Consider the following 12764-nt stretch of genomic DNA (forward strand, 5'->3'; position numbering starts at 1 on the left):
AGGATTTCACTGGATACTCCTCTAACTCAAGTTTTGAACTGTATGAATCTTTAACTTTTCACCAAAAAAAAGACAGTTAAATCTTTAGATGTTGCAGAGATGCTTCCTGTTTGCATGCATTTATATAAACATGTGAGAAAGTCGGGAATGGTCCACACCCTTGACATGAAGAAGTGAGAAGTGAGGTGCCCATGTGGAGTAAACGGTTGCCTTTTATTCTGTGTGGGAAATTGAGATTTCATAATCTCACATATAAATGGTCTTGTACTAAAGGGCTGGGACTGAAAGAGTTAATTTCATCTTGAATTACATCATTCTCTTGGGTCTTTTTGATAGACTGACATAAGACCATGCCATTCAGGCACTTGAAATGAAACACTGAAGTGATTTTTCCATCTTGTAACCAGCTCTGTGGAGAATACCCAAACTGAGCTGTTTAAAAGGAAAGTGTGAGAAAACAGGCAGGAAAGTCATCTATTTCAAAGGTACAACTTATACTTCTGAGTTCTGTAGTCAATGGAGCTATTAAAAACGACTCTGGATTTAGAGTCAGAAGTTCTTCATATAATGTCAGGGTGAACATTACAGACTGTGGGACCTTGGTTAACGAGCTCTCTGTCTCTGACAGATAATTACCTGCCCTATACTGTTATCTATTTCAACAAAGTTACTGAGAAAATAGAATGAGGTGACAAATATAAAATATGTTGTAGGCTGGCCAGGTGGCTGAGTGGTTAAAAGTGCTTGCAGCCAGGGACCAATGTCCTGCATTCTATCTCTGGAATCCCTATGGTAGAAGAAGAGGGATGGCTCTCACAGATTGTCCTCTGAAGCCACATGTGCACTATAGCATGTGTGTACATACACAGAGGTACATATACTACCTTAATTTTTTTTGAAAAGCATGCTATAAACTCTAATGAAGTGCAAATTGTATCATAGCATTTTAGTACCCATGGTGGAGGAGATAATGACAACTGGATAAAACAGCTCTCAGATATTGATATAAAGGTCAAGTCCACTTTTTACTCACAGAATCATGAAAACTTTGAAAACATATAACTTCCAGATTTTCTCTGGCTCAAACTTTGGTGTTCTGCATGTATTCTTATCTGTGCATGAGAAAATGGTAGCACTCAGCATTCCATAGTAATACTAGATAGTATATAGTGATAGGAGAAAAAGAGACATTTGTTGCTTACTTTTGGTATTTTGAACTCTGAAGAAAAAAAAACAAATTAAAAGTGTCAACTTTTTTTTTCAGTTATCTACCTCATACTCTATCATGCCATTTTTGTGTTCTTTGCATGGACCTACTGGAAGTCTATCTTCACACTCCCACAGCGGCCAAACCAGAAGGTAAGAATATGTGTTGCTTCACAAACTTAAGAACAAAAGAAACTAAAGATACCAATAAAACCAGAACAGAACAAAAGGAAGAACAAATAGCCTTCCTATTCAAAAGTAATTTAGGCTGTTTTGTCTTTTTTTTTTCCAGACAAGGTCTCTCTATATTGCCCAAGCTGGCATTGAACTCCTAGCCTCCAGTTACCCTCCTTCACCTCTCCTGAATAGCTGGGGCTATGGTGTCCCACTACCTTGCCCAGCCAGGGATAAACCGAGAGGGATTCACTCTGAGGAATTAAGGGTAGACTACTCTATTGAAGGGGTTTGTGAAATCACCAGCCTTGGATGTCTTTAAGACTAGAAAACCACTGTCTGTAATGGGGATCTGATTCAAACAAAAAGCTGCTTTGATTCTGAGACCTCATCCAGTTCAGTTCTATGAAGTTGTATTATTTTATAATGGCACCCAGCAAGAGACTAGAAGGCAACTCTGAGAAAAAACTCAATTGTGAATTTAACCCTTTTAAGGTGTAGTCTCTTGAATGCATGTGTTTCTTGTGCTATTTGTAAGAGATCAGAAAAATGATCATCTCAGAAATTTATTGCCTATAACTACTTTAAAAGAAGTTAGATTTGGAAGTAAAAAGAAACAATGGGAAAGATCTTTTTTTAATTATTTTATTAGATATTTTCTTCATTTACATTTCAAATGCTATCCCGAAAGTTCCCTATATCCTCCCCTGCCCTGCTCCCCAACTCACCCACTCCCACTTCTTGGCCCTGGCTTTCCCCTGTACTGGGGCATATAAAGTTTGCAAGACCAAGGGGCCTCTCTTCCCAATGATGGCCGACTAGGCCATCTTCTAATACATATGCAGCTAGAGACACGAGCTCTGGGGATGTGGTCTCCCTTCCTCCAGACTGGAACCTGCTGGCTCAGGGGTGGAGTTTCCTGCTCGTTTGTTCTGCCACGCCCACTGCTGGACCCTGTCGCTTTGCTGCTTGGAGCCACACACGTGTTCATCCTGCTACTGGACCCCAAGTTACTTGGCAGGAAATCGGGTTCCCTCCCCCTTCCTTTATAACTGGATGTCGAAACAGTAAAGGGGGGCTTTGAACATGAAATCGTCTTAGCCTCGTTCTTTCTCCTGCCCCGTCTAGCTTCCTCTCTTTTCAGCTCAAACTGCCATCCTCAGTTGAACCGTTCACGTTGCGGGACTACTGGTCGGGCCGCAACATGGGGGTACTGATTAGTTCATATTGTTGTTCCACCTATACGGTTGCAGACCCCTTCAGCTCCTTGGGTACTTTCTCTGGCTCCTCCAGAGAGGAGGCCCCGTGTTCCATCCTATAGATGAATGTGAACATCCACTTCTGTATTTGCCAGATACTGGCATAGCCTCACAAGAGACAGCTCTATCAGGATCCTTTCAGAAAAATCTTGCTGGTGTATGCACTTCTGTCTGTGTTTGGTGGCTGATTATGGGATGGACCCCTGAGTAGGGCAGTCTCTGGATGGTCCATCCTTTAGTCTTACCTCCAAACTTTGTCTCTGTAACTCCTTCCATGGGTATTTGATTCCCTATTCTAGGGAGGAATGAAGTATCCACACGTTGGTCTTCCTTCTTCTTGATTTTCTTGTGTTTTGCAAATTGTATCTTGGGTATCCTAGGTTTCTGGGCTAATATCCGCTTATCAGTGAGTGCATATCAAGTGACTTCTTTTGTGATTGGGTTACCTCACTCAGGATGATATCCTCCAGATCCATCCATTTGCCTAAGAATTTCATAAATTCATTCTTTTTAATAGCTGAGTAGTACTCCATTGTGTAAATGTACCATAATTTCTGTATCCATTCCTCTGTTGAGGGACATCTGGGTTCTTTCCAGCTTCTGGCTATTATAAATAGGGCTGCTATGAACATAGTAGAGCATGTGTCCTTCTTACCGGTTGGGACATCTTCTGGATATATGCCCAGGAGAGGTATTGCTGGATCCTCCGGTAGTACTATGTCCAATTTTCTGAGGAACCGCCAGACTGATTTCCAGAGTGGTTGTACAAGCTTGCAATCCCACCAACAATGGAGGAGTGTTCCTCTTTCTCCACATCCTCGCCAGCATCTGCTGTCACCTGAATTTTTGATCTTAGCCATTCTGACTGGTGTGAGGTGGAATCTCAGGGTTGTTTTGATTTGCATTTACCTGATGATTAAGGATGTTGAACATTTTTTCAGGTGCTTCTCTGCCATTCGGTATTCTTCAGGTGAGAATTCTTTGTTCAGTTCTGAACCCCATTTTTTAATGCGGTTATTTGACTTTCTGGAGTCCACCTTCTTGAGTTCTTTATATATATTGGATAATAGTCCCTTATCTGATTTAGGATAGGTAAAGATCCTTTCCCAATCTGTTGGTGGTTTTTTTTTGTCTTATTGATGGTGTCTTTTGCCTTGCAGAAGCTTTGCAGTTTCATGAGGTCCCACTTGTCCATTCTCAATCTTACAGCACAAGCCATTGCTGTTCTATTCAAGAATTTTTCCCCTGTGCCCATATCTTCAAGGCTTTTCCCCACTTTCTCCTCTATAAGTTTCAGTGTCTCTGGTTTTATGTGAAGTTCCTTGATCCACTTAGACTTGACCTTAGCACAAGGAGATAGGAATGGATCGATTCGCATTCTTCTACATGTTAACAACCAGTTGTGCCAGCACCATTTGTTGAAAATGCTGTCTTTCTTCCACTGGATGTTTTTAGCTCCCTTGTACAAGTTCAAGGGACCATAGGTGTGTGGGTTCATTTCTGGGTCTTCAATTCTATTCCATTGGTCTATTTGTCTGTCACTATACCAGTACCACGCAGTTTTTATCACAATTGCTCTGTAGTAAAGCTTTAGGTCCGGCATGGTGATTCCACCAGAGGTTCTTTTATCCTTGAGAAGAGTTTTTGCTATCCTAGGTTTTTTGTTATTCCAGATGAATTTGCAGATTGCACTTTCTTTTTTTTTTTTTTATTCGAATAGCAAATTTTATTTATTTTTTTTTGATTTTTAATATTTTTATTACATATTTTCCTCAATTACATTTCCAATGCTATCCCAAAAGTCCCCCATAGCGCCCCCCACTTCCCTACCCACCCATTCCCATTCTTTTGGCCCTGGCATTCCCCTATATTGGGGCATATAAAGTTTGCAAGTCCAATGGGCCTCTCTTTCCGATGATGGCCGACTAGGCCATCTTTCGATACATATGCAGCTAGAGACAAGAGCTCCGGGGTTCTGGTTAGTACATCATGTTGTTCCAACAATAGGGTTGCAGATCCCTTTAGCTCCTTGGGTACTTTCTCTAGCTTCTCCATTGGGAGCCCTATGATACATCCAATAGCTGACTGTGAACATCCACTCCTGTGTTTGCTAGGCCCCGGCATCGTCTCACAAGAGACAGCTATATTTGGGTCCTTTCAGCAAAATCTTGCTAGTGTATGCAATGGTGTCCAGATTGCACTTTCTAATTCGTTGAAGAATTGAGTTGGAATTTTGATGGGGATTGCATTGAATCTGTAGATTGCTTTTGGCAAGATAGCCATTTTTACAATGTTGATCCTGCCAATCCATGAGCATGGGAGATCTTTCCATCTTCTGAGATCTTCTATAATTTCTTTCTTCAGAGACTTGAAGTATTTATTATACAGATCTTTCACTTCCTTAGTTAGAGTCACGCCAAGATATTTTATATTATTTGTGACTATTGAGAAGGGTGTTTATTTCCCTAATTTCTTTCTCGGCCTGTTTATTCTTTGTGTAGAGAAAGGCCATTGATTTGTTTGAGTTAATTTTATATCCAGCTACTTCACCGAAGCTGTTTATCAGGTTTAAGAGTTCTCTGGTGGAATTTTTAGGGTCACTTATATATATACTATCATATCATCTGCAAAAAGTGATATTTTGACTTCATCTTTTCCAATTTGTATCCCTTTGATCTCCTTTTGTTGTTGAATAGAGAAAGTGGATAGCCTTGTCTAGTCCCTGATTTTAGAGGGATTGCTTCAAGCTTCTCACCATTTACTTTGATGTTGGCTACTGGTTTGCTGTAGATTGCTGTTATCATGTTTAGGTATGGGCCTTGAATTCCTGATCTTTCCAAGACTTTTATCATGAATGGGTGTTGGATCTTGTCAAATGCTTTTTCCGCATCTAACTAGATGAACATGTGGTTTTTGTCTTTGAGTTTGTTTATATACTGGATTACGTTGATGGATTTCCGTATATTGAACCATCCCTGCATCCCTGGGATGCAACCTACTTGGTCAGGATGGATGATTGTTTTGATGTGTTCTTGGATTCGGTTAGCAAGAACTTTATTGAGGATTTTTGTATCAATATTCATAAGGGATATTGGTTTGTAGTTTTCTATCTTTGTTGGGTCTTTTTGTGGTTTAGGTATCAGAGTAATTGTGGCTTCATAGAATGAGTTGGGTAGAGTACCTTCTGTTTTATTTTGTGGAATAGTTTGTGAAGAACTGGGATTAGATCTTCTTTGAAGGTCTGATAGAACTCTGCACTAAATCCATCTGGTCCTGGGCTTTTTTTGGTTGGGAGACTATTAATGACTGCTTCTATTTCTTTGGGGGATATAGGGCTGTTTAGATCATTAACCTGATCTTGATTCAACTTTGGTGCCTGGTATCTGTCTAGGAACTTCTCCATTTCATCCAGGTTCTCCAGTTTTGTTGAGTATAGCCTTTGGTAGAAGGATCTGATGGTGTTTTGGATGTCTTCAGGATCTGTTGTTATGTCTCCTTTTTCATTTCTGATTTTGTTAATTAGGATGCTTTCCCTGTGCCCTCTAGTGAGTCTGGCTAAGGGTGTATCTATCTTGTTGATTTTCTCAAAGAACCAGCTCCTTGATTGGTTGATTCTTTGAATAGTTCTTCTTGTTTCCACTTGGTTGATTTCGCCCCTGAGTTTGATTATTTCCTGCCGTCTACTCCTCTTGGGTGAGTTTGCTTCCTTTTGTTCTAGTGCTTTTAGGTGTGTTGTCAAGTTGCTAATGTGTGCTCTCTCTAGTTTCTTTTTGGAGGCACTCAGAGCTATGAGTTTTCCTCTTAGAAATGCTTTCATTGCGTCCCATAAGTTTGGGTATGTTCTGGCTTCATTTTCATTGTACTCTAAAAAGTCCTTAATTTCTTTCTTTATTCCTTCCTTGACCAAGGTATCATTGAGAAGAGTGTTGTTCAGTTTCCACGTGAATGTTGGCTTTCTAATATTTATTTTGTTATTGAAGATCAGCCTTAGTCCATGGTGATCTGATAGGATGCATGGGACAATTTCAATATTATTGTATCTGTTGAGGCCTGTTTTGTGACCAATTATGTGGTCAATTTTGGAGAAGGTACCATGAGGTGCTGAGAAGAAGGTATATCCTTTTGTTTTAGGATAGAATGTTCTATAGATATCTGCCAGATCCATTTGATTCATAATTTCTGTTAGTTTCACTGTGTCCCTGTTTAGTTTCTGTTTCCATGATCTGTCCATTGGTGAAAGTGGTGTGTTGAAGTCTCCCACTATTATTGTATGAGGTGCAATGTGTGCTTTGAGATTTACTAAAGTTTCTTTAATGAATGTGGCTGCCTTTGTATTTGGAGCATAGATATTCAGGATTGATAGTTCCTCTTGGAGTATTTTACCTTTGATGAGTATGAAGTGCCCCTCCCTGTCTTTTTTGATGACTTTGGGTTGGAAGTCAATCTTATCAGATATTAGAATGGCTACTCCAGCTTGTTTCTTCATACCATTTGCTTGGAAAATTGTTTTCCAGCCTTTCATTCTGAGGTAATGTCTATCTTTTTCTCTGAGATGAGTTTCCTGTAAGCAGCAAAATGTTGGGTCTTGTTTGTGTAGCCAGTTTGTTAGTCTATGTCTTTTTATCGGGGAGTTGAGTCCATTGATATTAAGAGATATTAAGGAAAAGTAATTGTTGTTTCCTGTTATTTTTGTTGTTAAAGTTGGCATTCTGTTCTTGTGGCTGTCTTCTTTTAGGTTTGTTGAGGGATTACCTTCTTGTTGTTTCTAGGGCGTGGTTCCAGTCCTTGTATTGGTTTTTTCCTGTTATTATCCTTTGAAGGGCTGGATTCGTGGAGAGATAATGTGTGAATTTGGTTTTGTCGTGGAATACTTTGGTTTCTCCATCTATGTTGAGACTTTGGCTGGGTATAGTAGCCTGGGCTGGAATTTGTGTTCTTTTAGTGTCTGTATAACATCTGTCCTGGATCTTCTGGCTTTCATAGTCTCTGGTGAAAAATCTGGTGTAATTCTGATAGGCTTGCCTTTATATGTTACTTGGCCTTTTTCTCTTACTGCTTTTAGTATTCTATCTTTATTTAGTGCATTTGTTGTTCTGATTTTTATGTGTCGGGAGGTATTTCTTTTCTGGTCCAGTCTATTTGGAGTTCTGTAGGCTTCTTGTATGTTCATGGGCATCTCTTTCTTTAGGTTTGGGAAGTTTTCTTCTATAATTTTGTTGAAGATGTTTGATGGTCCTTTGAGTTGAAAATCTTCATTCTCATCCACTCCTGTTATCCGTAGGTTTGGTCTTCTCATTGTGTCCTGTATTTCTTGGATGTTTTGAGTTAGGATCTTTTTGCGTTTTACATTTTCCTTGATTGTTTTGCCGATGTTCTCTATGGAATCTTCTGCACCTGAGATTCTCTCTTCCATCTCTTGTATTCTGTTGCTGATGCTCGTATCTATGGTTCCAGATTTCTTTCCTAGGGTTTCTATCTCCAGTGTTGCCTCATTTTGGGTTTTCTTTATTGTGTCTACTTCCCTTTTTAGGTCTAGTATGGTTTTTTTCATTTCCATCATCTGTTTGGATGTGTTTTCCTGTTTTTCTTTAAGGACTTCTACCTGTTTGATTGTGTTATCCTGTTTTTCTTTAAGGACTTCTACCTGTTTGATTGTGTTATCCTGTTTTTCTTTAAGGACTTGTAACTCTTTAGCCATGTTCTCCTGTAATTCTTTAAGTGAGTTATTAAAGTCCTTCTTGATGTCCTCTACCATCATCATGAGATATGCTTTTAGATCCGTGTCTAGCTTTTCCGGTGTGTTGGGGTGCCCTGGACTGGGCGAAGTGGGAGTGCTAGGTTCTGATGATGGTGGGTGGTCTTGGTTTCTGTTAGTAAGATTATTACGTTTACCTTTCGCCATCTGGTAATCTCTGGGGTTAGTTGTTATCGTTGTCACTGTTTAAAGATTAGAGCAGAAGCTGTGTTCCACTCACCAGAAGTCTCAAAATCCTGTGGCGGGGGTCGTGGGTAGCTGGCGGGTGTCAGCCGTCCCTGCGCTGTAGCTACCCTGGTGCTGTTCAGGCTGGAAGAGGCCTGTGGCCCTACTCAGGCCGGTTTTCTGCTTCCCTAACTAATGCAGTCTCAGGTCCAGCGTGCAATTGGATTGGAGCAGAAGCTGTGTTCCACTCACCAGAAGTCTTAAGATTCTGTGGTGGGTGTTGTGGGTAGCTGGCGAGTGTCAGCCGACCCTGCGCCCTAACTACTCCGGTGCTGTTCTGACCAGAAGAGTCTTGTCCATGAACTACTCTTTAGTGTTGGCCATCCATGGAAGGTGGTTGACCTACCAGAGACTACCCCTTTTAAAAAGAAAAACAAAAACAAAAACAAAAGCAGATTCTATCTCCCAGAAGCTATTGATTGCCAATATCTCCTCTGCTATAGGTAGGACTTCTTTCCCCCTCCCCTTTCCAAGCTAGGATTTTGTCTGCTTTGAGCTTGCCCAGTCTTGTGCTATGAGATCGCCTGTGCAAGGACCCCATTGTGTATTTAAAAACTGCTGCTTTAATGAATGTATCCACCACCACTGGTTCTTTGAGTTTTTCTGTCTCCCTTTCCTTCAGTGATCCCTGAGTCTTGGAAAGGAGGATGTAAAATTGGTGTCCCATTTAGGGCTTAGAATTCTGCAGTCTCTTCTCTGCACCTTGATCATTAAGCACACTCTGAACTAATGGATCGAATAGGAAATGGCAGGAAATTTTAAAAATACTTTGAGAGGAGTGAAACAGAGATATGACACAGTAAAAAGTATAGGATGTAATCAAGTAGTGCTCACATGAAAATTTATACTTGTAAAAACATTTAAAGGAAGAAATATTTCAAATAATCTATTTTGATGTGTTAAAGAACTGTATAACGAAGAGTGACCTAAAGCCAAAGGTTAAAAATAAATGACTGTTACAAGGGGAATAAACCAAACAGTAAGATGACCAACCAAAGCATGAAAGACAGTCTTTTTGTTTTGTTTGTTTTGTTTTGTTTTGTTTTGTTTTGTTTCGAGACAGGGTTTCTCTGTGTAGCCCTGGCTGTCCTGGAACTCACTCTGTAGACCAGGCTGGCCTTGAACTCAGAAATCCACCTGCCTCTGCCTCCCAAGTGCTGGGATTAAAGGCCACCACTGCCCGGCTGAAAGACGGTCTTTTAATTCATACAATTTTTGTGTCCAGTACACAGAATATATAAAGAATTCTTATAATTCAGCATCTAAATAAAGATAGCCCAGTTGTGAAATGCAGAAAGATCCCAAATTGACATTTGTCTCTCCGAAAATATATAAAATTGTTTGTTAAGGATATGAAAAGTTCATGAGCCCCACTCCCAATTTTAAAGAGATGCAAATCTAGACACCAAAACCACCACGATTCATTGAATGAATGAATGAATGAATGAATGAATGAAAATATCAAATATTGGCTAGAATGCAAAGTATTCACAATTCTTTCAAATTTGACTGGGAATATAGACTGGTAAATATGCTATGCAAAATAGCTATGCTTTTTCTCATAAGGTTAAATATGGAGATTCCATGTGACCCAAAAGTTCCATTCATAATCAAAATAATTGAAAGGAAGCATTCAAATAAATACATATGTACAATTTTTATTGCAGCACTAATCACCATAACTAAAAGATGGAAACAACCCAAATATTTATCAATGCCAGTGGAAAAATAGTTTGAGGAAATATTGTACATGCATACACATCAGAATACCATTGGCCATGGGAAGATAATGCAGTACTGACATATGATACAACATAGATGAACCTTGAAGTGTGGCCATTGAACACCAAAGGTCATACTGTTTTGAAGGTAAATTCAGACAGAAACTTATACAGCAGATATTGGTTGCAGTCTGCCTAGACATAAGGGAATAAAGAATTAACAACTTAATAAAGTAAAGGGCTTTCTCTCAGGTGGCGAAATGTTTCTGAACATTTGGTGTTCGTTTGCACCCCACTATGAGAGAGCTAAATGCCACTGAATTTGTGAACTGTAACATGTACCTTATAAAATAAATTACCATGTTATCTTAATTTTAGCTTAATAAAAATTAAGTAGCCCCTTCATATTATGTATAAAAGCTTTTAGGTCAGTAGAAAGGCTAAGTGGTTAGAAATTTTGTAGGCCTATACTTGATGAGATAATGTTAGGTTTTAATCAAGTACTGCAAATGTCTATTGCTTATGACTACATCTTTTATTTTTTATATCTATATTTAATCTTTTTTTACAGTCCAGTCATTATCCCCCTCCTAGCCTGCCCTCTGACAGTTCCTCATCCCAGTCCTCCTCACATCTGTCTATGAGAGGATGTTCCCATATCCCTCACCCCACCCCTCGCCAGACCTCTCCACTCCCTGGGATCTCAAGTCTCTCGAGAGTTAGGAACATCTTCTCTCACCGAAGCCAAACCAGGTAGTCCTCTGCTGTAGATGTGACTGGGGCCTCTGACCAGGTAGTGTATGCTCCCTGGTTGGTGGTCCAGTGTCTGAGAGATCTGGAGGGTCCAGGTTAGTTGAGACTGCTGGTCTTTCTATAGGGTCACTCTCCTCCTCAGCTTCTTCCAGCCTTTCCCTAATTCAACCACAGGAGTTCCTGACTTCAGTCCAATTTTGGGTATAAGTATCTGCTTCTGTCTCAGTCAGCTATTTGTTGGGCCTCTCTGAGGACGCCATGCTAGGCTCCTGTCTGTAAGCACACTATAGCATCAGTAATAGTGTCAGGTCTTGGAGCCTCCCCTTGAGCTGGATCCCACTTTGGGCCAGTCCCTGGACCTCCTTTCCCTCAGCTCTTCTCTAGTTTTGTCCTTGCATTTCTTTCAGATAGGAACAATTCTGGGTCAGAGTTTTTGACTGTGGGATGGCAACACCATCCCTCCACTTGAAGCCGTCTTTCCACTGGAGGTGGACCCTACAAGTTCCCTCTCCCCACTGTTAGGCATTTCATCTAAGTCCCTCCCTTTGAGTCCTGACAGCCTCTCACCTCTCAAGTCTCTGGTACATTCTGGAGAGAACCCCCCACCTCCCATCTCCTGAGGCTGCACATTTCCATTCATTCTGCTGGCCCTCACGGCTTCCCTCTTGCCCCCCCCCCCATACGTGATCCTGTTCCCTTTTAATGACTACATCTTTATCATTTTCAATTTGTAAAAATGGAAGGAGAGTTCTTTGGGACTACTTGATGGCCACAATATTAATTTTTCTAACACAGCATTCCAATCTGTCACCAGTTGTCTTATCCAAGAATGCATTTGCTAGCTCACTGCTTTATCATCCATAATAAGGCTTAGATAGTGCCAGAAATATGCTGTCTGTTCCAGCCAGCTTGTTCAAAACCATTTGTTGAGTGACCACAAAGTATTTGTCACATCTAAATAGAAACAATTGTGCCTGTGCCCTTCAAATAGTATTCAGGCCCATAAGAAAGTTACATTCACAAGGATGCCTCAAAGATTAAGCACTGCCATGAGGTGCTACTTTCAATTATCAAAATTTAAATGAAAATCTAAAAATTTTGGATTTTTATGGTAGTATGATTGTACTTATTAAAAAAAAAACAGGAAAAACCAGGTTGTTCTGTATCAGTTTACAATATGTACTTATTGTATCCTTATAGGATGTATCTACCTAGTATACATCAGAACTCAGGGCTAAGAATTAAATGCTTATAAATGTATCATATTTATTGTGACAACCTCAAATACCTCCTATGCCTTTCCATATATTCTCAGAAGGACATTTAACTCTCACTCTGGTTGAGAATGGCATGACATAATAAAACACATCATGGATAGAGTTCTATTTTTAATTTACTTTTTATTTTTAACATTTATTTATTTTGTGTGTGTGTGTATGAGAGAGAGAGAGTTCATAGCTGCACACACCTAATCTGAGCATTCTTGTACGTGTCTTTTGGCATATTTACATATATGTTTCACCCACATATATTTATTTTTCTTGACTAATATAACTAGGAGTCGGATTGCTAGGCCATACCACTGATATGTATTTAGCTTTAGATAGTACCTAAGTTATTCAAACTGGTCTATAAGTCCACACTCTCACCAAGATCTTCTGTCCCTCAAAA

General features: G+C 39.9%; 1 protein-coding gene across 1 annotated transcript in view; it reads left to right on the forward strand.

Annotated features, from left to right (window-relative positions):
- The window catches only part of Zdhhc15 (zDHHC palmitoyltransferase 15), a 127424-nt gene that overhangs the window by 64734 nt on the left and 49926 nt on the right, over nt 1-12764 (forward strand). The window contains exon 3 of the mRNA XM_021153468.2: nt 1265-1359. Within this exon, the coding sequence (XP_021009127.1) occupies nt 1265-1359 (95 nt within the window). The remainder of the gene's footprint in view (nt 1-1264; nt 1360-12764) is intronic.

The sequence above is a fragment of the Mus caroli genome, unplaced genomic scaffold (assembly GCF_978045245.1).
Source record: "Mus caroli unplaced genomic scaffold, Mus_caroli_1 scaffold_5, whole genome shotgun sequence".
In the NCBI taxonomy this organism is placed as follows: Eukaryota; Metazoa; Chordata; class Mammalia; order Rodentia; family Muridae; genus Mus; species Mus caroli.